This window comes from Oncorhynchus masou, chromosome 1 (genome assembly GCF_036934945.1).
Source record: "Oncorhynchus masou masou isolate Uvic2021 chromosome 1, UVic_Omas_1.1, whole genome shotgun sequence".
Lineage (NCBI taxonomy): Eukaryota > Metazoa > Chordata > Actinopteri > Salmoniformes > Salmonidae > Oncorhynchus > Oncorhynchus masou.
This window is the reverse complement of record NC_088212.1, coordinates 56,969,717-56,994,341: the sequence shown is the minus strand read 5'-3', so window position 1 is coordinate 56,994,341 and position 24,625 is coordinate 56,969,717. Positions and strand designations below refer to the sequence as shown.

The following is a 24,625-nucleotide window of genomic DNA, read 5'->3' as shown; positions in this document are numbered from 1 at the left end:
GAACAATTACAATTTATTAATGTTGTATGAGCTTAAATCACTTTGAAATTGTAATAATAATAGAACAAAAATCTGGAAAATGTGTGTTTCGGAAACATTATCTGGCAATAGACTACAATATTTCTGTTTTAATTTATGCATATAAAAGAATATAGAAGGTCCTAAAGTGTTAAAACATTCAAATAAGTTTGCATTTATGACAATATTGTTTACAGCTTCACCCTTTTAAGATGTAGAGAAGGGAATTAAATGAGTTCTGTACACCAGAATGTCGGTAATTCTATTACAATCAACTTTCAGTTACCAACAGTATTAACAATAATTTCAAGGAACATTGTGTATTCCAAACAACTGAAAACATAATTTAGACCCAAGACTCCATACCATTAAATTGCATACCTTGTGTTAATGCTTAGGTTTCTATTAATATTGAAATAATGTAATTTCAATGCAGACAATCATTCACTGGTATGAGTCACATATTGAATGAAAAAAAAAAAAAAATGATTGTATGGTTTTGACATTTGGGTCTCAAGAGTAATTGAAAATAGATGGCTCCACACATGCCCAGGGAAGCGCAAACCCTTTGAATAGTGTAGAAGTGTGTGAAAACCTTTTGCCCCAATGTATCTTACTCCTTTATCTCTGTGCTACTTTGACATATTGTGCAACTTATGATAAATCGCCCCATTTTGTCTTGAGTCCTCAACTCTCCTCTATTTCACTGATTTGAGTTGTAAGGTAAGGAATGGACAAAACTGTCACTCAAATCACAACCAAAAAAAGCTTTCCTTCTCTAATTCCTTCTGAACGTTTGTTTAATAAAAGTGTCACATTAGAGAAGTCGTCATCATACAAAAGGACTGTGATAGAAACATGAAGGGAAAAAAAGATGAATAACAGAGCTTAGTCGAGTGAAACGTTATAATGGCCTTATTAGTAATCAAATGGGTAAGAATAACAACATTCACGAATAACCATTTATAAATAGTTTAAAACTATTAAGTATTTCATTATTAGTAGACATTCATAGATGTATATAAGCGTTTAAACATTTACAATGGTTTATTCATTGAAGTTATAAAGTGTAACCCACAAATGTTACCTTTGAAGAAAGTACTGCCCACACAAGGAGCACAATTACTTAATTTGATATTCCAACTATTGTGGGATGCAAAGCACATTTTAGACAAAGTTTCCACTCCGATGTCTTGAATCATGCTGATCTGGTGGAGGGGAGGACAGTACATATGACTAGACCAGGGATGGGGTCTCAACTTACTGTTGCGAGTTACAATAAAAGACAAAGTGCAATTTAAAAAAAAAAATTGGGTTGTGCATCAGTCAATTAGCCCAGGTCAGCTTAATTAGACAGTCTAGCGGCCAGCTAATTTACAAAACTTGTAGTAAGCATGGTCGAATGACCGACCGGTTGATAATCAGTTACCATATTAAAAACTGCAAACATTTGCCTCCGCCCTATGGCAAAAAGTGTAGAATTGCAGGAAATTGACTTTAAAACTAAAATGTGTTCTCTTCACTGTCATTCCGGGAGGAGCACTAAGGAAGGAGCACTATGTTTTGCTCGCAAGGTAGACAGGGCAGATTGTGGGTAAGCAGATCCACGAGCCACTGCATGATGAGTTCAGTTTTTTTGTGCCCCCTCCTATAGCCTAAGCTTAGCTAAGCGTAGCATTGAAGTTGTTCCAGTGTATAAGGTCTCAGCTTGTCCGTGACATACCCAGTCATGCTTAAAAATAAATCACCGCTAGCTTGTGCGTTAGTGAGTGTTGATTGTACAGTCGTTTTGTATGGATGTCTTCACTTGTGGGCATACTAAATATATATATTTTGTCATAGTAATATATACTTTGTACATGTAAATCAATGTTTGAGTGCATTTACAAACGGTTGGTGGGGGGCCCTGTGCTTGAAAGTGGTAGACGATACCAACACTTCCAATCACTTTACCTTAAACAATTCAAATCAGAATTGCTTTCCTGTTCCTTCCCCGAGAGGAGAACAAATCAGATGGCTGAATATTAAACTGCTAAAATCGCAACAGTACCAAGCAGGCGACCTACCATTCTAATATACATCTGGACAGTGGACACCAAAAAGACATTTCTTAACATTGGGCAGCAGTTAAAATACCTCTATCCTATCCCATTGCAACACAGGGCTATAACATGTATTTTTCCATTTATTTTCACTATGGGTTATCATCGATGATGTGGATCTGAGAGTGGAGCTTCTTGGCAATTGAAGCTTCATGGCAATTGTCATTAAAGATATGTCTATCACGAGACTGACTATCAACAGATATCAATAGATTTAAATGGTTAACACTGGCTAGCAAGTCTGAGCCAAACTGACCATGGCAGCACAATCTCACCACAAGCCGTCTCACCTTTAATACAACGGAATGGGCGAGGGACAGAAATCAGGTGTGCACAATCCTCAACCCATAGAAATACCAATTATATTCATTCCATTTCTGTGCCCCAACCTCCCCCATGAGATTAGTGTCCCAGTCTGCAGGACAGAGGGCCATCAATATCCTGCCAAACTGCACAGAAGACATTAAAAAAAATATATAATTTTAAAAAGTTCCTCCAATCTGTAGGTTCTGTAGGTTCGTCGTGTTTGGTTAGCCTTGGAGGCATCGCTTCATTCTCAAGTCTTTTTTTCGACACTTGAAAGACAGATCCAATGTCCATCCAAGTACACACGTTTGCGAAGCGCAGCAGAGTTCCGTGAGGGTGTCAGTGGAGTCACTCGTGGACGTCCCAGATTTCAGACAGCAGCGGCGGGAGCTTCTTGTCCTGGAGGCGCAGGGCGAAGACCTGCTCAGAGTGGACGCTGCTGAGGGTGCGGAGGCTGACCAGCTTCATGAGCATGCGTGGAAACATCAGGTGATCCTAGACGGAAGAGAAATAATTGTTGTTTTTTTACCCAATTTCGTAATATCCAATTGTTTTTAGTAGTTACTATCTTGTCTCATCGCTACAACTCCCGTACAGGAGAGACGATGTGTCGGAGGAAACACCGTGCCCCTAGCGACCTGGTCAGCGTGCACTGCGCCCGGCCCGCCACAGGAGTCGCTAGTGCGCGATGAGACAAGGATATCCTTACCGGCCAAACCCTCCCTAACCCGGACGATGCAAGGCCAATTGTGCGTCGCCCCATGGACCTCCCGGTTGTGGCCAGCTGCGACAGAGCCTGGGCTCAAACCCAGAGTCTTTGGTGGCACAGCTAGCACTGCGATGCAGTGCCTTAGACCACTGCACCACCCGGGAGGCCCAAGAAGGATTATTTTAACCCTGTTCATAATTCAGTTGTGGGGATCAATACATTTTGTATTTTTAAACCCAACATTTTCATATTACTTTCTATTTGGATTTTCCCACTCATGACCTGCATTTCAATACATTTCCTGCACCAACTGGAATTGAAAACGGAACTCAACGCGGACTCAAGGGTGCATGTGACAACTGAATCCTCAAAACCTACACATGGCGGCTTGTACAAGGTAAATCATATATATAACTAGGACACTCACGTTTGGTCTCTTTATCATGATGTAAGAACGAAGTGCGTCCACATACGGCTGCTGCAGTCGCTCCACCAGTTCATGGTCCTGCACATTGGGCCGGTCTGGGAAACATACATATACAGCTGAATGTTTTACACCCAATACAATGCATAGATATCTGTTGAATATTACTTCCTACATATGGGGAAGGTCTTTGTAGTACCCAGGTCAAGACATTAATATTTTGATATCCCAAACTCTTTGTTTAGAATTCTTTCGCTTTTAGGCAAGGAGACCAGCGAGGCGGGTGAAAATAACTTTGATGGTGAACTTTCCGTGCCGCTACCATTCACTCAAAGTGGATAATAGACATACATAGTGAACTCCTCAGCAAACGCATGCAGTGCCTTCAGAAGGTGTTCACACTTTTTTGGGATAAAAAGAAACAGAACAGAGCTAGGCACAGGCAAAATCCTACAGGAAAACCTGGTTCAGCCTGCTTTCCAACAGATACTGGCAGACAAATACACCTTTCAGCAGGACAATAGCATAACACAAAATGCCACATATACACTGGAGTTGCTTACCAAGATGACTGAATATTTCTGAGTGGCCTAGTTACAGTTTTGACTTATAGGCCTACAATTCTATGGCAAAACTTGAAAATGGCTGTCTAGCAATGATCGAACAACAAACTTGACAAAGCTTGAAGAATTATTGTAATAATGTGCAAATATTGTACAATCCAGGTGTGCAAAGCTCATAGAGACTTACCCAGACACTCACAGCTGTAAATCGCTGCCGAAGGTGATTCTAACATGTATTGTGAATAGTTATGGAAATTAGATATGTTTTTTATATTTCAATAAATTTGCTAAAAACTTGTTTTCACTTAGTCATTATGTGGATATTATATGTAGATAACATTCAGTCCATTTTAAAATAGGTCATGGGGTATGAATACTTTCTGAAGGCACTGCATCATTAGCTGTCATTCTATTTATTGAAAAGTTTTTCAAAATATCTACAGCCACCTTATTACTTAATTTCCTGACCCCTGGTCATATTTTCACCTGAAACCCTGTAGAATCTATAAAAACAGCTCTGTTCCCATGAATTTGTTTGTTTTCGGGACGCTTCCGCATATGATTACTAGGGATGCACAATATGTCAGTGACAATATTGATAACGGCCGATAACTTTAAAAAAAAAATTTAAAAAAAAAAATCGATATTACAAAGAAAATATTTTATTTTGGTATCGGCCCAGAATATCCACATACGTGAGTCCCTAATGATTACGACAATGTCCAGACCTTTGTAATAAAGGGACCTTGCATATGGGCTCTGTTCCACACTAGCATACCACTTGACCTCTGACCTGCAGAGAAGATGTTAATGGCGATGAGCAAAGCATACTCCGCCTCGTCCAGGTGCAGGTCGTTCATGCCCTTGGAGAACTCAAAAATGGGGTTGATAAACTCCAACTGCAGCCCTGAGGGGGATGAGAGGAGAGGGAAATACAGACAGAGGGAAACAAATATGGGTTAAGGGTAACAGGTCAATGTCTCTACAGAGTATGGCAGGGGTGGCGCCAAAGTTTCCTGGGGGGGGGTGTGCGTGATCTTCCTTGATTTGAGGGAGGTGTGTGTATGTGTATATACATACCTGTTCAAAAGTTTGGGGTCACTTAGAAATACCCTTGTTTTTGAAAAAAAGCTAATTTTTTTGGTCCATTACAAAAACATCAAATTGATCGGAAATACAGTCTAGTCATTGTTAATGTTGTAAATGACTATTGTAGCTGGAAACAGCTGATTTATGTAATATCTATGGAATAGCCTTCATTTCTCAGAACAAGAATATACCACCGAATTTGAGAAGGTCTTTGTTTTTGGCCATTTTGAGCTGTAATCGAACCCACAAATGCGATAAAACTGGCCTTTAGACTAGTTGAGCATCAGCTTCTTTAAAATCAGGACAACAGTTTTCAGCTGTGCTAACATAATTGCAAAAGGGTTCTCATGATCAAGTAGTCTTAAAATTATAAACTTGGATTAGCTAACAACGTGCTATTGGAACACAGGAGTGATGGTTGCTGATAATGGGCCTCTGGACGCCTATGTAGATATTCCATAAATTTAAATAAAAATCAGCTGTTTCCAGCTACAATAGTCATTTACAAAATTAACAATGTCTACACTATTTCTGATCAATTTTACATTATTTTAATGGTGGGAAAAAAAGCTTTTTTCAAAAACTAGGACTTTTCTACGTGACCAAACAAAACTTGTTTCATGTTTTACTATTTTCTACATTGTAGAATAATAGTGAAGACATCAACACTATGAAATCATGTACTAACCAAAGTGTTAAAGCTAAATATTTTACATTTGAGATTCTTCAAAGTTGCCACCCTTTGCCTTGACAGCTTTGCACACTACGCATTCTCTCAACCAGCTTCATGAGGTGGAATGCATTTCAATTAACAGGTGTGCCTTGTTAAGTTAAATTGAGGAATGTTTCCTTCTTAATGCATTTGAGCCAATCAGTTGTGTTGTGACAAGGTAGGGATGGTATACAGAAGATCTCTGTTTGGTAAAATACCAAGTCCATATTATGGCAAGAACAGCTCAAATAAGCAAACAAAAAACAGTCCATCTTTACTTTAAGACATGGTCAGTCAATCCAGAAAATTAAGAACTTTGAAAGTTTCTTCAAGTGCAGTCAAAAACCATCACACGCTATGAAACTGGCTCCCATGAGGACCACCACTGCTTCACTGAGTTCAAGTAACAGGTACATCTCAACATCAACTGTTCAGAGGAGACTGTGAATCAGGCCTTCATGGTCAAATTTCTGAAACCACTACTAAAGGACACCAATAATAAGAAGACTTGCTTGGGCCAAGAAACACGATCAATGGACATTAGACCAGTGGAAATCTGTCCTTTGGTCTGGAGTCCAAATTTGACCTCCATGTCTTTGTGAGAAGCAGAGTAGGTGAACGGGTGATATCCGCATGTGTGGTTCCCACCGTGAAGCATGGAGTTGGTGTGATGATCCTTTGCTGGTGACACTACCTGTGATTTACTTAGATTTCAAAGCACACTTAACCAGCATGGCTACCACAGCATTATGTAGCAATACGCCATCCCATCTGATTTGCTCTTAGTGGGACTATCATTTGTTTTTCAAGAGGACAATGACCCAACACACCTCCAGTCTGTGTAAGGGCTATTTGCCAAGGCTATTTGCTAAGGCTATTTGCTAAGGCGAGTGATGACCTGATGAAAACCTTGAATGAGTAGGTGTCCAAACTTTTCACTGGTACTGTATATATAAAAAAAAAAATGATTAAGTGGTAAAATGTCAGATAAAGACACGACTGATGCACATGGGGATATATTTGGTTTGTCTCCATGACAATCAGAAGCTGAGCTACGACCTAAAGTAAAGTCAAAGTAATCTTGTGTGACTGTCGCTTTCAATTGATCTATTCACCTTTTTATTTTTAAGATTGAGGGTTCATAAATTATAATAAAAACATTTAAGCGGAATAACATTTTTGGGAAGACTGGTATAGACTTAATTTTCCTTATCCATTATTATCCTCATCAAATAGCCTACCTAAAATGTGTCATGGATCTTCTTAAACTACATGGAATTGCAGGAAATGACCTTCAAAAAAATAAAAGTAATTTATGTTAAAAAGGAGACCCTGGGGGAAAAAGGGTGGGAGCCCCTGGAGTATGGGGTACAGAACAAAAGGGAGTTGAAGGCGAGCAGCTTGTTTTTGACTGATTGCAGCTTGAATGTAGACCATGAACATCTCAGACAAACAAAATATGATGCTGTACCTGCTTTGGCAAAATCCTCCTTGTTATAACTGAAGTCCTTCAGGAACGTGATGCTCTCAATGGCAGGGTTGTATCTCCGCGATGTCTCCAGCAGCATGATCTGCCAAAAAACAAGGCACATCTCAGTGACTGGGGATCAAGTGTGAAACATCCTGCAAAGTAGATAATCTACTTGACATATTGAGATATGTGATCCTGAAAACCAACATAATGCTATTGAGCCAGACATGATTCCCCCCTCCCAGTGGTCTTGACTACAAGTGTTTTTTTTGTGGGGGGGGTTTTAATAGGCGAAAGACAATATCAAGCCGGCATTTGGTATTACTATATTTACCACTTTAACAAACCTGGGAGAATATGAGGGGAAAGAGCAATACACTAGAAAAACTCACCTCAATGGTTGAGGTCTTCAGCAGGGCAATCTGGTCCTCTCTGGTGAGCTCTAAGAAGCCAGGCAACTGCTTGGCAAAGTCCACTATCTCCTGGACCGACATGATGGCCAGCTCAGTGAAGTGGGCAAAGCGCTGCTGCCGCACCTCCCTGTTCTGAGGGTCCTGACATTGGGGCCACGGCTGGAAATTAGATGAGAAAAAGAATTTCACCATGTGCTCAAAGCTGCTGAACTACCAAAAATTGTCTGGATGACAGTTAATTTGTCCAAAATTCAACAGTAAGAATATATTTGCAGTATTCTTGGCTAACATGTCTTTGAACATGGAGGTGGTGTGTAAATATTGTGGAATGTAGAAATGTTGTATTCCACATCAAGATGACGATTTCATACCAATTCTTACATTAGTGCAACTGTCAATCAATCCAAACTGTTTAAGATATCTAAGCATAACATATGTTTGTAGTTTGCCCTGTGGCGTCAAAGGATTGGGACACTCAGACAATCACCGTGACTTTGGGCCGGTCGATGAACGAGCGCTTGTTGCACTGCTTCTGCATGGCCACCAGTTTCTCGATCATCTCCAACTGCTCGGGCGCCAGCGGGACCACCTCTGGCACCGGGGTGGGGGTCACCACGGCAGACGTGCGTGCAGTCTCTTCCTCGTTCTTCTTCATCTTTTTCACTCGGATCTGCTCCTCTGAGAGAACGCCTGTGGGTGCCAGGAACACAATCAGCACAGTAATGAAAAGTAGGAAAAATAAGTACTACCATAGTTTGGGAGGTAAATTTCAATGATGTACTTCAGCTTTTTATAGAAGCATCTTCTGTTTGTTATTTTGAAAAAATCCTACATTTCCCGACAGATCTAAGGAAAAGGTCCCAAAAAAAGCACAGGTATTGCCGAAGCTAAAGGTGTGATATATATATATATATAAAAAGGAACAGTGGCAACCACAACTCACATTGCTCCAGCATGCCCGCTTCACGGCACTTGCGCAGCCGGCATTGCTGGCACTTGCGGCGCATGTACATGTCCATCTCACAGCGGCCGTTGTTCTTGCACGAATACTGGGCACTCTTGATGACGCTGCGCCGGAAGAAGCCCTTGCAGCCCTCGCAGCTCAGCACGTTGTAGTGGAAGCCTGAGGCCTTGTCCCCGCACACGCTGCACACCTCGTTTCCCAGCATCTTGGGGGCTGGACCCTTCTTCCTCTTCACCGGCTGGCCCTCTGTGGAAATATATAAAATATATGTACTATCAATAGATGATATGCAGATATCAGAGAAAACAGTAAATGCATACATGTACTGTCAATATAATATATGGAACTATCTGGGAAAATATAGGTATGTATTCTAAATATATAAAATGAGACAGATTAGCCTGATGCTTGGACCAGTCCGACTGGTTTGATGACGTTACTGAACACAGGTGTCAGGTCTCCCTCACAAAATAGGTCTCTTGAACTCAAATGGGAATTTATAGATAAACAAAAGGTTAAATCAAACCAAAATGCAAAAACATGCGCACCTGTGTTGGCAGGCATGCTGCCGGCGGGGTCGGCCTTGATGTCACTGGGCTCCATGGGCAATGGGCTGCTATCCTCAGCTAGTGAGGGAGGCCTTTTCTGGGGGGAGCTGGAAAACCCTGCATGGTCAGGTGGTTCCAGGGGGAGGAGGTTGCCCTCATGCTTCATTTCTGCACTGCTGCGGTCGTCACCACTGCAGAGGCAGTCCAGCTGCAGCTCTGGGTCCCCGTCAAACACCTCACCTGTGATACGGGGCGGCAGATAGCCTCGTGGTTTGAGCGTTGGACTAGGAACCGAAAGGTTGCAAGATCGAATCCCCGAGCCGACAATTTAAAAATCTGTCGCTCTGCCCCTGAAAAAGGCAGTTAACCCACTTCTCCTCGTCCGTCATTGAAAATAAGAATTTGTTCTTAACTGACTTGCCTAGTTACATAAAAAGGTAAAACAAATAAATAGAAACACACATTGTAGGGTGTCCAATCAAAAACACATATTTTGACCAATGGGTAAAATAATGTAAATTGTGTAGATCAGTGGTTGTCAACTGGTTTTGCCTCAGGACCCAAATTGAACCAGGTTGTCTCAGTAGCAACCCAATATTCACATCACAAAAAAAAACAAAAAAAAAGAGTCACCAGAATACAATCTGGAAAACTATTTTTTTATGCTATATTGATAGCAAATGTAGCAATTATATGACAAGGGCTCATCCTTTCCACCTCTTTCAATGTCAATAATAAAATGATGCCCATATTCTTGATAACCTCACTGGTTTGAGACCACAGATCTACCAAAAATAGCACTAATTAGCGCTGCATTGAAAACGACTTACAGTAGTGAGTTCATACATCAGAAAAACAAGTGTGAAAAAGTACATTAACATTCCACATACCTGGTTTAAATTCAGACTGGAGTATTATTGTATTTTACCCACGACCCATTCAAAACTTTCAGTTGAGAATCGCTGGTTGTAAATAATCTTCAAAACTCCAATAAATGTTTTACCCTTGTAGGATGGGCAGAATAAGGGTGACTGAATAAAAAGAGCCCCCTCCTCCCCTCTGTGCAATAATTAAGGCAACTGTCTTCCTGACCGTCTCACTTTTATTACAAAAACAAGCGCATGCCTGAAATGTCAACCGAGCGCATACCAGGCTTAATATTTTAAAATGTAATTCTGCTCGTGTCATGCTAATTTAGCTTTTTGCGTCCCGTGGAAACAACCACAATATTTTTTATCCTAAAAAGTTAAGGGAAACCTGAACAGCTATGTCAACAGAGCCCGGTGCTTATTATGGGATGTATTAGGTTACGAAATCTGACTTTTTGGATATAACGTTAAATGATATGCTAGAGAAAGATCACACTGAACGATTCGGAACAAGAATATTGATCTCTGTAAAATATATTTTATAACATAAGAAAACATTTCGCCCACTGTGGGCAGAGTGGGTGGACAACCTACAAATTTAGATGTTATACCACTTTACTGTGGCTTTACTTTTGAAATCATACATGGCCACATATGACACTCAGTTCTAATACTAAAAGTCACAAGATTGTGAGAAGTTCCCTTTTAGGCCTAAATGGGCTCTGACAACATGCAACAATTCCACCTGAAAACAGTCCTAAATGCCAATGATATAGGCCTATCTGTAGTTGTAAACAACATGAAGCTATAAAGTAGATGTTTTACTGCCGATCGGCTGGCAACGCTAGGTTCTACGACAATGTACACAAACAGCAATGTCTTCCTGTTACACTATTGGTTCTAGGAGGTTGAAAACAAACAATAGTAATACTTCACATCCCTGAAACGGATGGGTTTTAGATTATGAAAAGGTAAGAAAGTAATCTTACTAAGCCATTTCATTTATTTAAACATTTAATATTTTCAATACGAGACTAAGCCTGCTCAAGTTGTTTTCATCTGTATTCTTAAATAATTATCTAAAATCGTCAAAATGATTACAATTCTGTAGTGTACTTTGTGGAGTGACCTACAATGTCAATGCTCCCAATCAGTGTAATGACACGCGGGGTCGACTGAGAACCCAGCTGATGAATGGGAGATAATGTAAATTCACATCAACAGTTCAAGGACTCAGTCAGGTCATGACTAAAACATGGGGCTCTCTTACCATGACCAACATCTGTGATATCAGTCGCAGACAGTGTGGACATCTTCTGCACAGCAGCTTGTCATTACGAAATCAAATCTGCACCTGGGGGGGTAATAAAATAATATCATATAACTAATATAAGAGCCAATAGACACAAAAGACCATACTTTATGTAAAGGAAAATGCCATAAAGAAGTGAAAAAGTAGAAAGTGTGCCAGATCAAGTGCGCCTCTACGTGTGTTCTCAATTAAATAGCCTGTAGACTAGGCTATATAGGATGCAGAAGCAGAGCACTAGTCTTTAACTTCCTAAATATGACAGGCTATAGTTTAAATAGACTCCAACACTGACTGGAAATAGATTTCACACTGCTTGAAAATCATCCAGTTCACATTTAGTAGATGCTCTTATCAAGGGCACAGACAGGTTCACCTTGAAGGCTCGGGGATTCGAACCAACAACCTTTCGGTTACTGGCCCAACTCTAACCGCTAGGCTACCTGCCGCCACAACTTATGCAAAATGTAGCTTAAGTCAAAAAGTGTCCACTCTCCTTTATTTCGCCCCAACTCCTCTTTCAAACTAAGTCTACCCGGGTTAGCTGATATAGCCCAATATTACCACCAGCCTAATATAAAAATGGGCCACGTAGGAATCTCTGGTATTAGCACAATTCTGTTACCAGGTGTAAATCCACTTCACTTAATGTAGTTCAATAACTAACTGAAAACCAACTGAGATGTTCAACATGTCATGTCAGTTGTCACCCCATTTTTTCTGCAGACATCTTTGAATCTTAATTTGGCGCAGTTATTTAACATTTTTAGGAAAACGTGATGACTTGTTACTGAAATTCTGCTACCAAACTTTGCATCTGCACAGTTGAGTAAATGTGTTTTTATAAAAAGTTCTGGGTCAATTCTTAAAAGTAGACCTTTTTTTGATTGGTATCCATTTTAAGGGTCTCCATTACTGTGGAACTGCCCATAACTAGGGCTTTAGTGATGTTGAAAATTAGGAGACTGAGGTTAAGTGGGTTGAAATCTTCCTAGAAGTCTGAAAAACATTACAAAAATGCTGTATTTATTCATAAATATATATAGAATGTTCCATGTGGTCTTTATTAAAGGACGCTTCATTTAATCTAACAAAATTAAAATACCAAAGGGATGAGAATTGTACTCTATTTGTAGAACCATTGATACCAACTAATTCTTTAAGAACATAAATGCCTCATGAGTTTAGTTCAATTGTCCCCATCAGAACCCAAAGCTTACGTTGTTTACAAACATTAGAGTAAAGTAAGTAAACAAACTGTATAGCCCCAAAACTAATGATTGCGACATTGTATAATTTTGACAAATTTAAAGTTTGCACTAGTTGGCTGTACCTGCAACAAAAACGCCAGTATTTTTCCTTCATCAGCATTGTGCAAACATGATCAACTAAGAAAAAATCAGGACGGCAGGTGGCCTAGATTAAAAGCGTTGGGCAAGTAACCGAAAGTTTGCTGGTTTGAATCCCAGAGCCGATTAGGCTCTGTTGATGTGCCCTTGAGCAAGGCACTTAACTGTAATTGCTCCTGTAAATCACTATGTATAAGAGCGTCTGCAAATTACTAAGATTTTTAACACTTTTAGTTGATTGCCGTCTGCCCTATCTTCAGATATGAGCATTGACATTGATTCAATTAAACATTTTGGCAAATGTAGGCATAATAAAAAATATTTTAAAAATAAAACAGACGTAGCATAGACCTGTTACTCGTTTGAGCGGCACAAGTATTGTGTGTCAGTGTGTTTAGGAGATTTACCAGAGGGACCGTTGAATTGGGCATCTGGTGTTCAACATACCTTTGAAGTAATTGTTATGATCGGTCCATCTTGCCCATGTGAGACTGAAACCTCATTCAATGTGGCTGCTACCCTGGCATTGACAGATGAACAGCTTTGAAAGGACAGGCTTGTGTGTTCCACTCAACAACAAAAAATACTAAATCCCTCTGTCCTCGGTCACGTGGAAGTTTTACGAGAATAATATCTTCAGAGAAACAAACCCTTCTGCTTGTCAACACTCTGTGGGAGTCAGAGAGAAACAGAAAGAGGGAGTGAGGGGAGGCAGGGTGAAAACGGGAACACAGGAGAGGTAACTATCGGTCATTTGCATGGCTCTGAAATCCCCATAGGGCCTTGTTGCTGCTCAAGTCTTTTCCTCTTGGAGTGTATCTAACCAGCCACTTCTCACAAACACAACAAAAAAGGGGCCTAAAGTAGGCTAGTTAACAGAGCTAACAAATCACAAGTTAGGGTGTAACAGTAGACTATTTGTACGGAACCGTTTGGTACGGGGACCTCAGGTCTATCCTCAATGTGAACCCAAATTAATATAAAAAATATATTTACAAAATAAAAAAAACACTAGGCCTACAGTGGGACAAAAAAAGTATTTAGTCAGCCACCAATTGTGCAAGTTCTCCCACTTAAAAAGATGAGGCCTGTAATTTTCATCATAGGTACACTTCAACTATGACAGACAAAATGAGAAAACAAATCCAGCAAATCACATTGTAGGATTTTAAATGAATTTATTTGCAAATTATGGTGGAAAATAAGTATTTGGTCACCTACAAACAAGCAAGATTTCTGGCTCTCACAGACCTGTAACTTCTTAAGAGGCTCCTCTGTCCTCCACCTGTTACCTGTATTAGTGGCACCTGTTTGAACTTGTTATCAGTATAAAATACACCTGTCCACAACCAGTCACACTCCAAACTCCACTATGGCGAAGACCAAAGACCAGTCAAAGGACACCAGAAACAAAATTGTAGACCTGCACCAGGCTGGGAAGACAATCTGCAATAGGTAAGCAGCTTGGTTTGAAGAAATCAACTGTGGGAGCAATTATTAGGAAATGGAAGACATACAAGACCACTGATGATCTCCCTCGATCTGGGGCTCCACGCAAGATCTCACCCCGTGGGGTCAAAATGATCACAAGAACGGTGAGCAAAAATCCCAGAACCACACGGGGGGACCTAGTGAATGACCTGCAGAGAGCTGGGACTAAAGTAACAAAGCCTACCATCAGTAACACACTATGCCGCCAGGGACTCAAATCCTGCAGTGCCAGACGTGTCCCCCTGCTTAAGCCAGTACATGTCCAGGCCAGTCGGAAGTTTGCTAGAGAGCATTTGGATGATCCAGAAGAAGATTGGGAGAATGTCATATGGTCAGATGAAACCAAAACAGAACTTTTTGGTAAAAACTAAACTCGTCGTGTTTGGAGGACAAAGAATGCCGAGTTGCATCCAAAGAACACCATACCTACTGTGAAGCATGGGGGTGGAAACGTCATGCTTTGGGGCTGTTTTTCTGCAAAGGGACCAGGACGACCTATCCGTTTAAAGGAAAGAATGAATGGGGCCATGTATCGTGAGATTGAGTGAAAAACCTCCTTCCATCAGCAAGGGCATTGAAGATGAGACGTGGCTGGATCTTTCAGCATGACAATGATCCCAAACACACCGCCCGGGCAACGAAGGAGTGGCTTCGTAAGAAGCATTTCAACGTCCTGGAGTGGCATAGCCAGTCTCCAGATCTCAACCCCATAGAAAATCTTTGGAGGGAGTTGAAAGTCCGTGTTGCACAGCAACAGCCCCAAAACATCACTGCTCTAGAGGAGATCTGCATGGAGGAATGGGCCAAAATACCAGCAACAATGTGTGAAAACCTTGTGAAGACTTACAGAAAACGTTTGACCTCTGTCATTGCCAACAAGGGGTATATAACAAAGTATTGAGAAACTTTTGTTATTGACCAAATACTTATTTTCCACCATAATTTGCAAATAAATTCATTTAAAAAATCCTACAATGTGATTTTCTGGATTTTTTTTCTCATAAGGTCTGTCATAGTTGAAGTGTACCTATGATAAATTACAGGCCTCTCATCTTTAAGTGGGAGAACTTGCACAATTGGTGGCTGACTAAATACTTTTTTGCCCCACTGTATAGGCTATGCCGGGTTGCAGGCCTATGCCGTGAGTAAATCTGAGCTGAAAAACACATTTCAGGCTATTCCGTTAAAACAAAACACGTTGTAAATCAATTCTAATCTAAATTGGCAAATTTGAACTGTGCTTTTGTGAGACGTAGCCAGGAACTAGTTTAAACCTCCAGTTTGAGAACACTGCGTCTTCCCAGATTACAACAGCGAAGGACAGGGAGTGGATAAAACGTTAACAGTATGTCGCCACGCTCAACGAGAATAGCCTTCGCAGCTGCCAACACCTCAAATGTGTCTACACAATTTAGGGCTCTCGCCACAGCCTAGGATCAAACCCGGGTCTGTATCACAGCCGGCCGTGACCAGGAGACCCACAAGGCGGCGCACAATTGGCCCAGCGTCGTCCGGGTTAGGGGAGGGTTTGGCAGGCTGGGATGTCCTTGTCCAATCACGCTCTAGCGACTCCTTGTGGTTGGCCGGGCACATGCACACCGACTTCGTCGCCAGCTGTACAGTGTTTCCGCCAACATATTGGTGCGGCTGGCTTCCGGGTTTAGAGGACATTGTGTCAAGAAGCAGTGCAGTTTGGCAGGTCATGTTTCGGAGGATGCACGGCTCTTGACCTTTACTGAGTCCGTATGGGAGTTGCAGCGATGGGACAAGACTAACTACCAATATCACAAAATTGGGGAGAAAAACATTTTTTCAAATAATTACATAGTAAAGTACAGAACTCCAAAGAACTAATGAAGTAGTATTTTCACAAACATTATTGAAATATTGTAATATGTAACCATCTACCTAAAGTCACCTCACTCAAGTCCAATGCTCTGTTGAGCTTGTCAGGTACCTTTGTCCAGGGAATGAGTGCTACTGTTCTCAAAGACAGGTAGAATTTACATCATAGGAGGCATTCACAATACATTTTAAAATCTTTAAAAAAAATGGATGCAGATTTCCCCTTAATTCATGATATACACCCACTAATTCCTGAAGAGGCCTAATTCAAAAACCTGAAAGATATCCTTTTGGTCATAATAGATTATGAATTTATTCCCATGGCTTGAGGGAGTGGACATTGAGGTAGGAAGTTAGGAATATGCCCTTTAACCTATTTTATTCTGTACTTTATTCTAAGCCTGTCATGAGAACTATATGGAACGATCCCCTCACTTGTAAACATGGGATTGTTACTGAACAATGGTGATGATACCATTCAAAGCATTAATAAAAATACAAAATGTTGCTAATGCCCAAGTTTCAGTACCTCCTTTGATGGAGCATGCATGTGAGCACGTACAACCTCACAGTAAAAGGCAGCAGAAGACCGAGCTCCCTCACAGTAGATCATCTAGTGCCAGTAAGCAAATTGGGTGTAACTTTTATTTTTCTCCTGAACGTCACATCAGCAGATGTAACTCTACTGGTTAAGCAAAAGTACTCCATACTCAGCACCGAAAACAGTGTGTGAAAGGAAGATACAGTAACGTTAGCAGATTGACTATCCAAAAATCACATTTTAGGGAATTTAAGGTAGAGAACTAGTCATTCTATTCCTATGAGTTTAGCCTCTGTTGACCCACTGAGGAAAGAAAAGTAACATTGAATAAAATTTCCCACACACACAGGTAGAATTGGACACGGACACAACCACTAGCTTTGCTAGCTAGTAAAGGGATAATGTGATGCTCAATTATCAGTTACCGTATAGGTACTGTTTGGAGTAGCACAGAGAACTTTTGACCAACCATAACGATACTATCCTCATTCTCAAGTTGGCCAAACATGTACAGTGCATTGTGAAAATATTCAGAACACTTCCCTTTTTCCAACATTTTGCTACGTTACAGCCTTATTCTAAAATGGATTAAATGAATAATGTGCAATCTACACACAATACCCCATAATGACAAAGCAAAAACAGATGACATTTTTACAAAAGTATTATGTAAATAAGGTATTTCTGTTAAGTATTCAGATCTATTTCCACGAGACTGTAAACTGAGCTCAGGTCCATGCTGTTACCATTTATCATCCTTCAGATATTTCTACAACTTCATTGGAGTCCACCTGTGGTAAATTCAATTGACTGGACATGATTTGGAAAGGCACACCGGTCTATATAAAAGGTCCCACAGTTGACAGTGCATGTCAGAGCAAAAACCAAGCTGTGAGGTCGAAGGAATCGTCTGTAGAGCTTCGAGACAGGATTGTGTCATGGCACAGATCTGGGGAAGGGTACCAAACCATTTCTGCAGCATTGAAGGTCACAAAGAAAACAGTGGCCTCCATTCTTAAATGGAAGAAGTTAGGAACCACCAAGGCTCTTCCTGGAGCTGATCGCCCAGCCAAACTGAGCAATCGGGGGAGAAGAGCCTTGGTCAGGGAGGTGGCCAAGAACCCGATGGTCATGCTGACAGAGCTCCAGAGTTCTTTGGTGGAGATGGGAGAACCATCTCTGCAGCACTCCACCAAATCAGGACTTTATGGTAGAGTGGCCAGATGGAAGCTACTCAGTGAAAGGCACGACAGCCCACTTGGTTTTCCAAAAGGCACAAAGGGCTCTCAGACCATGAGAAACAAGATTTATGGTCTGCTGAAACCAAGATTGACTCTTTACCCTGATTGCCAAACGTCACGTCTGGAGGAAACTTGGCACCATCATGCTGTGGGGATGTTTTTCAGCAACAGGGACTGGGAGACTAGTCAGGATCCTTGATGAAAATCTGCTCCAGGATGCTCAGGTCCTCAGACTGGGGTGACGGTTCATCTTCCAACAGGACAATGACGCTAAACACACAGCCAAGACAACACAAGAGTGCTTCAGGACAGGTTTCTGAATGTCCTTGAGTGGCCCAGGCAGAGCCCGGACTTTAACATCTCTGGTGAGACCTGATAGAGCTTAAAGATCAGCAGAGAAGAATGAGAGAAACTCCCCAAAAAAGGTGTGCCAAGCTTGTAGCGTCATACCCAATAAGCCTCGAGGCTGCAATCGCTACCAAAGGTGTTTCAATGAAGTACTGAGTAAAAGGTCTGAATACTTTTGTAAATGTGACACGTTTTTGCTTTGTCATTATGAGGTAGTGTGTGTAGATTGATGAGGGGGAAGAAAAATAAATTTTAGGCTGTTACTTAACAAAACGTGGAAAAGGTGAAGGGGTCTGAATACACCATCTTCTAAAAAAGTCAGTGTCCAGTTGCAAGTGGTTCGTTGGAGCATTTCCTAAATTCAGTTATTAAAAGAACTCCATGTTTTCCTTCATGAAGAAATCCAACAATGTGTACGTCGCCATCTTGTCTATTTAAAATATTCTGTCATTGAGCGAGACAGGTGAGTGTCATAATGGCATACTGCACTTTGGGGTGGACCCACTGGAGTGTATTTTTTATTTTTTACCTTTATTTAACAAGGCAAGTCAGTTAAGAACAAATTATTTTTTTCAATGAAGGCCTAGGAACAGTTAACTGCCTTGTTCAGGGGCAGGACAGATTTTTACCTTGCCAGCTCTGGGATTCGAGCCAGCAACCTTTCGTTTACAGGCCCAACGCTCTAACCACTACGCTACCTGCCATGTGAAGCATGCGTTTATGTATTGTTCTATATAAACCGGTATGTGGAAGAGAGGGAAAGATTGATGTGTATGGTTATTGAGGTTGGACAGGGATGGAAGGGATTTGGGGGAGGGTTTGTTAGAAGTTAGCTGGGCTCTTATTTTCTTAGTAGTACAGGATTAGGTAAGAGGGTTTAGTTTCTCTTAATGTTTCTTTATTAATTTAGTCTCTAAGCTGTGATTGACTACACTACAGTAGGTGGCGGCATGCATCTCTAACGTTTGTTCCCGGACCGCTATAATCTTATAGAAGGGGTAGACACTAGAGGTTGACCGATTATGATTTTCAACGCCGATACCGATTATTGGAGGACCCCCAAAAAAGCTGATACCGATTAACCGGACATTTTTTAAAAATAATAATGACAATTACAACAATACTGAATGAACACTTATTTTAACTTAATATAATACATCAATGAAATCAATTTAGCCTCATAAATAATGAAACATGGTCAATGGTCAACAAAGTGTTGGAGAAGTAAACTGATATGCGTCATGTAAGAAAGCTAACGTTTCAGTTCCTTGCTCAGAACATGAGACTTCAATATCCCAAGGTAAGAGGTTTTAGGTTGTAGTTAATATAGTATTTATAGGATTATTTCTTTCTAAATCATTTGTATTTCATATACCTTTGACTATTGGATGTTCTTATAGGCACTTTAGTATTAACAGTGTAAGAGTATAGCTTCCGTCCCTCTTCTCGCCCCTACCTGGGCTCGAACCAGGAACACATCAACAACAGCCACACTCGAAGTGTTACCCATCGCTCCCCAAAAGCCGCAGCCCTTGCAGAGCAAGGGGAATAACTTCTCCAAGTCTCAGAACGAGTTACGTTTGAAACGCTATTAGCGCGCACCCCGCTAACTAGCTAGCCATTTCACATCGATTACACCAGCCATTAGGCTGATAGGCTTGAAGTCATAAACAGCGCTGTGCTTGCGAAGAGCTGCTGGCAAAACCCACAAAAGTGCGGTTTGAATGAATGCTTACGAGCCTGCTGCTACCTACCGTCGCTCAGTCAGACTGCTCTATCAAATCATAGACTTTATTATAACATAACACTTCGCAGCTGAACCGTTGTTGCTCCTAGACCTTCCCAATTCACAATAACAGCACTTCGAGTTGACCGGGACAGATCTAGCAGTGCAGAAATTTGACGAACTGACTTGTTGGAAAGGTGGCTTTCTATGACTGTGCCACATTAAAAGTCACTGAGCTCTTCCGTAAAGCCATTCTTCTGACAATTTTTGTGTATGGAGATCGCATGGTTGTGTGCTCGATTTTTATACACGTCGGCAACGGGTGGGGTTGAAATGGCCAAATACACTAATTTCAAGGGCTGTCCACATACTTTTGTTAATATAGTGTATATTGAGCAATATATTTGGAACCTCAAATAGCAATACATTTGCAGTATTGCTCAGAACATATGAAAGCTGGTGGTTCCTCTTAACATGAGTCTTCAATATTCCCAGGTAAGAGGTTTTAGGTTGTAGTTATTACAGGAATTATAGGACTATTTCTCTCTATACCATTTGTATATTTCACATACCTTTGACTATTGGATGTTCTTATAGGCACTTTAGTATTGCCAGTGTAACAGTATAGCTTCCATCCCTCTCCTCGCCGCTACCTGGGCTCGAACCAGGAACACATCGACAACAAACATCCTCGAAGCAGCGTTACCCATGCAGAGCAAGGGGAACAACCACTCCAAGTCTCTTAGCGAGTGACGTTTGAAACGCTATTAGCGCTCACCCCGCTAGCTAGTATTTCACATCAGTCTAATCTCGGGAGTTGATAGGCTTGAAGTCATAAACATCGCAATGCTTGAAGCACAGGGAAGAGCTGCTGTCAAACGCACGAAAGTGCTGTTTGAATGAATGCTTACTAGCCTGCTTGTGCATACCATCGCTCAGTCAGACTTCTCTATCAAATCATAGACTTTCATAACATAACAACACACAGAAATACGAGCCTTAGGTCATTAATATGGTCGATTCCGGAAACTATCATTTCCAAAACAAAACGTTTATTCTTTCAGTGAAATACGGAACCGTTCTATATTTTATCTGACGGGTGGCATCCCTAAGTCTAAATATTCATGTTACATTATACAACCTTCAATGTTATGTCATAATAAGAGCGTCTGCTAAATGACTTAAATGTAAATGTAAATAATTACGTAAAACTCTGGCAAATTAGTTCGCAACGAGCCAGGCGGCCCAAACTGTTGCATACACCCTGACACTGTGTGCAATGAATGCAAGAGAAGTGACAATTTCACCTTGTTAATATTGCTTGCTAACCTGGATTTCTTTTAGCCAAATATGCAGGTTTAAAAATATATACGTCTGTGTATTGATTTTAAGAAAGGCTTGGTGTTTATGGTTAGGTAGTCATGCAACGAGTGTGCTTTTTTCACAAATGTGCTTTTGTTAAATCATCCCCCAGCGTTGCATCGATTTTATGCAACGCAGGACAAGCTAGATAAACTAGTAATATCAACCATGTGTAGTTAACTAGTGATTGATTGTTTTTTATAAGATACGTTTAATGCCAGCGAGCAACTTACCTGTGCATCAAAGCCGGGACCGAGACTAAAAAAAAAAAAGCTTCTATCAGTGCCATCACTGTTAAATAGCCATCACGAGCCAGCTACCACCCCGTTACTCAACCCTGCTCCTTAGAGGCTGCTGCCCTATATACATAGAACCACTGGTCACTTTAATAATGTTTACATACCGCTTTACTCATTTCGTTCATGTAAACTGTCATCAACTCTACTTTTAGTCAATGCCACGCCGACATTGCTCATCCTAATATTTATACATTTCTGAATTCCCTTATTTAATTTGAGATGTGTGTATTGTTGTTAATTGTTATATATTACTGCACTGTTGGAGCTAGGAACACATGTCACTACGCCCGCAATAACATCTGCTAAATATGTGTATGTGATCAATAAAATTTGAGATTAGATTTTAAAATGGAAAAGATGGCAGCCTACACATTGTTGGATTACTTCATGGAGCAAAACATTTATTTTAATAACAGAGCATTTTCTAAATTCAAATGAACCACCTGCAACTAGACAGACATTTTACAAGATAAGTGTTTGGCCAAATCGAAAATGAAGTTAGTGTCACCAAGTTACGGTTGATTTAAAAACTTGGTTTAACTGTGTTAAACCAAACAGTACCTCTGACCGGGCAACTCCAGAAGGTGTATTTCCTTCTGTTGAAGCCATTCTGTTGTTGATTTGCTTCTGTGTTTTGGGTTGTTGTCGTCCTGTTGAGTCACCTACTTCTGTTGAGCTTCAGATAACCTAACATTCTCCTGCAAAATGTCTTGATAAACTTGGGAATTCATTTATCGGGCAATGACAGCAAGCTGTCCAGGCCCCGAGGCAGCAAAGCAGCCCCAAACCATGATGCTCCCTCTACAATCATTTACAGTTGGGTTGAGGTTTTGATGTTGGTGTGCTGTGCTGTGCCTTTATTTCCTCCACACACAGTGTGGGGCGGCAGGTAGCCTAGTGGTTAGAGCGTTGGACTAGTAACCAAAAGGTTGCAAGATCAAATCCCCGAGCTGACAATGTAAAAATCTGTTGTTCCGCATTTAACAAGGCACTGTTCCATGAAATTAATAATGTTTTTAACTAGTTAAATAAAGGCTAATGGAACATAACATTGTTCGCCCGTTACAATCTGCTAGCTAATCAAACACATTTGAACAACCTATGTTCAAAAACACAACTAATCTCATTTGTAAGAATTCTGTCTGAAAAGTGTGCTCCATTAGTCACCATCATCTTTGATGTCAAAATTAACGGCAGGGTAGCACAGCGACCTTGTTCGAATCCCCGAACCGGCTAGGTGAACAATCCGCCGATGTGCCTTAATTGCTCTTGTAAATCGCTCTGGGCGTCTGTTTAAAACGGCTAAAATGTACCTATAAAATTGTACCTCGCTAACTTATGTGACAACACTGTCCTGCTATTGAAGTTCTGTTGCAATATATGTCAAGATCCCAACGTACGATTTCGCAATCAAGTCATCACGATCATTGGGGTAGTTAGATAGCTAACATTAGTTAGCTAACCGCCAGCAAACTAGATTGTTTTCTGATGACATCAGTAATGTTGACGTTAACTGGCTAAATAGGTAGCGTTAGCTAGGTAACTACTAGTAGTTAGCAAGTTGTTAACGCAGCAAGCTAGGCACAACTCATTTAAACTTGACAAACACTTCACATTTCAGCTGTTAGACGTCTTCTGTGGCTCGTCATGCGCTGTTTTTCTATTGCTAGTTAATTAGAAAAGAGCTTACTAGCTAATGTTAGCTCGTTCGGTAAACGAATACAGACAGGCTTAGCACGCTAACGTTAACTAAGGCTCAAGGGCTAACTCTGGCTGGTGGTGGATTCTAGCTACCAAGTTCGTCAGCTAGCTATTTCAGTAGACCGAAAAAGACAACTGTATCATGTCTAAACTGGCATCACAAGACAAATTATCCTAAGCAACACAAAAAGGTCAGAATTGGTGGCTTGCCTGAGTTTGTAACCGATAGTTACCCCGTTTCGTAGCGACTAGCCAGACAGATCCCACGAAGTCCTGCTGCACGGTTGGTGTATTCAATCATGTGACTTGAGCAGGAAATGGGTAGAGCTAGGCCTAAATAAATTTCAACCGACGCAAAGATTTGTCAGAGTTGACACATAGCTAAACACAACAAAAATGCATTATTACGAATGCCACATATTTAACTGCACCAGCCCCGGTCTTGTCCAAAACCTTCTGATCGATAGCACGACGACAATTTATAAACTCACTCCATTTTGAAGAGGGATCGCAATGTATGCTGCATTCAAAACAACTGTGAACTCGGAAAACTACGAGGTCAAATTGTGACCGCGGTGATCTTCATGTGGATATATAAGAAAGAGGCCCGAGTTCTGGAGTTGGAATTCCAAGTTGGAAGACGGTTCAAATTTCGGACCGTTCAAATCCAAGTTAGTTTTTTTCCGAGTTCCAAGTTGTTTTGAACGCACTGAAGTCGGTTATTTCCGAGTTCCAAGCTCCCAGTTGTTCTGAACGCGGTAGTATTTCTGGAATATGTGGGGACTTTAGCAAACGATATCATTCCTGCCATGGTTTTATTTAATTTGTTAAACCTTTATTTTATCAGGGAGTCATACTGAGACCAATGTCTCTTCTACAGATGAGCCCTGGGTGACAAATTACAGACAATACACATCAAAATATACATACGAAAAGCAGAGCAGAAAGAAAACACGGTCAAAGAATGTATTTCCATGTTAGATCACAGAGGTCATGGTGGTCTGGAACCATGCTCATCCTCCAGGCGGCGAAAAGGAGCATTACTTTGGCTACCGAAAGCCATAGAAAAATATTAGTTTAATATGACGTTCTGCCCCTGAATAAGTCAGTTAACCCACGGTAGGCAGTCATTGTAAATAAGAATTTGTTCTTAACTTACTTGCCTGGTTAAATCAAAAGGAAACAATGGCTTCAGTCCAAACACCTAAAAGACAAACCCTCAAAT

The 24,625-nt window shown here is 40.9% G+C and overlaps 1 protein-coding gene across 7 annotated transcripts; it reads right to left on the bottom strand.

Moving 5' to 3' along the window:
* Nucleotides 1-24,625, bottom strand: LOC135546570 (oxysterols receptor LXR-alpha-like). 7 transcript variants are annotated; one of them, XM_064975136.1, is made up of 12 exons: nt 23,634-24,004; nt 18,065-18,234; nt 13,294-13,515; nt 11,459-11,542; nt 9,320-9,559; nt 8,751-9,017; nt 8,295-8,497; nt 7,787-7,966; nt 7,395-7,494; nt 4,901-5,029; nt 3,563-3,657; nt 1-2,921 (listed from the first exon to the last, which is right to left on the bottom strand). In XM_064975136.1, exons 4-12 carry the CDS (start codon nt 11,499-11,501, stop codon nt 2,775-2,777), a joined length of 1,404 nt encoding a protein of 467 aa, XP_064831208.1. In that variant the 5' UTR covers nt 11,502-11,542; nt 13,294-13,515; nt 18,065-18,234; nt 23,634-24,004; the 3' UTR covers nt 1-2,774. The 7 variants fall into 7 exon arrangements, with proteins under 7 accessions (XP_064831208.1, XP_064831223.1, XP_064831191.1 ...); XM_064975151.1 differs by lacking the exons at nt 18,065-18,234; nt 23,634-24,004 and adding an exon at nt 24,560-24,625; XM_064975119.1 differs by lacking the exon at nt 18,065-18,234 and having other exon boundaries at nt 23,611-24,004.

Bases quoted from the DNA above. Each gene is read 5' to 3' on its own strand.
- LOC135546570 (XM_064975151.1), bottom strand. From the start codon at position 11,501: ATGTCCACACTGTCTGCGACTGATATCACAGATGTTGGTCATG. The intron at 9,560-11,458 runs GTAAGAGAGCCC...CCCGTATCACAG, and splicing joins TATCACAGATGTTGGTCATG to GTGAGGTGTTTGACGGGGAC. The intron at 7,967-8,294 runs GTGATTGTCTGA...TCTAATTTCCAG, and splicing joins TCGACCGGCCCAAAGTCACG to CCGTGGCCCCAATGTCAGGA.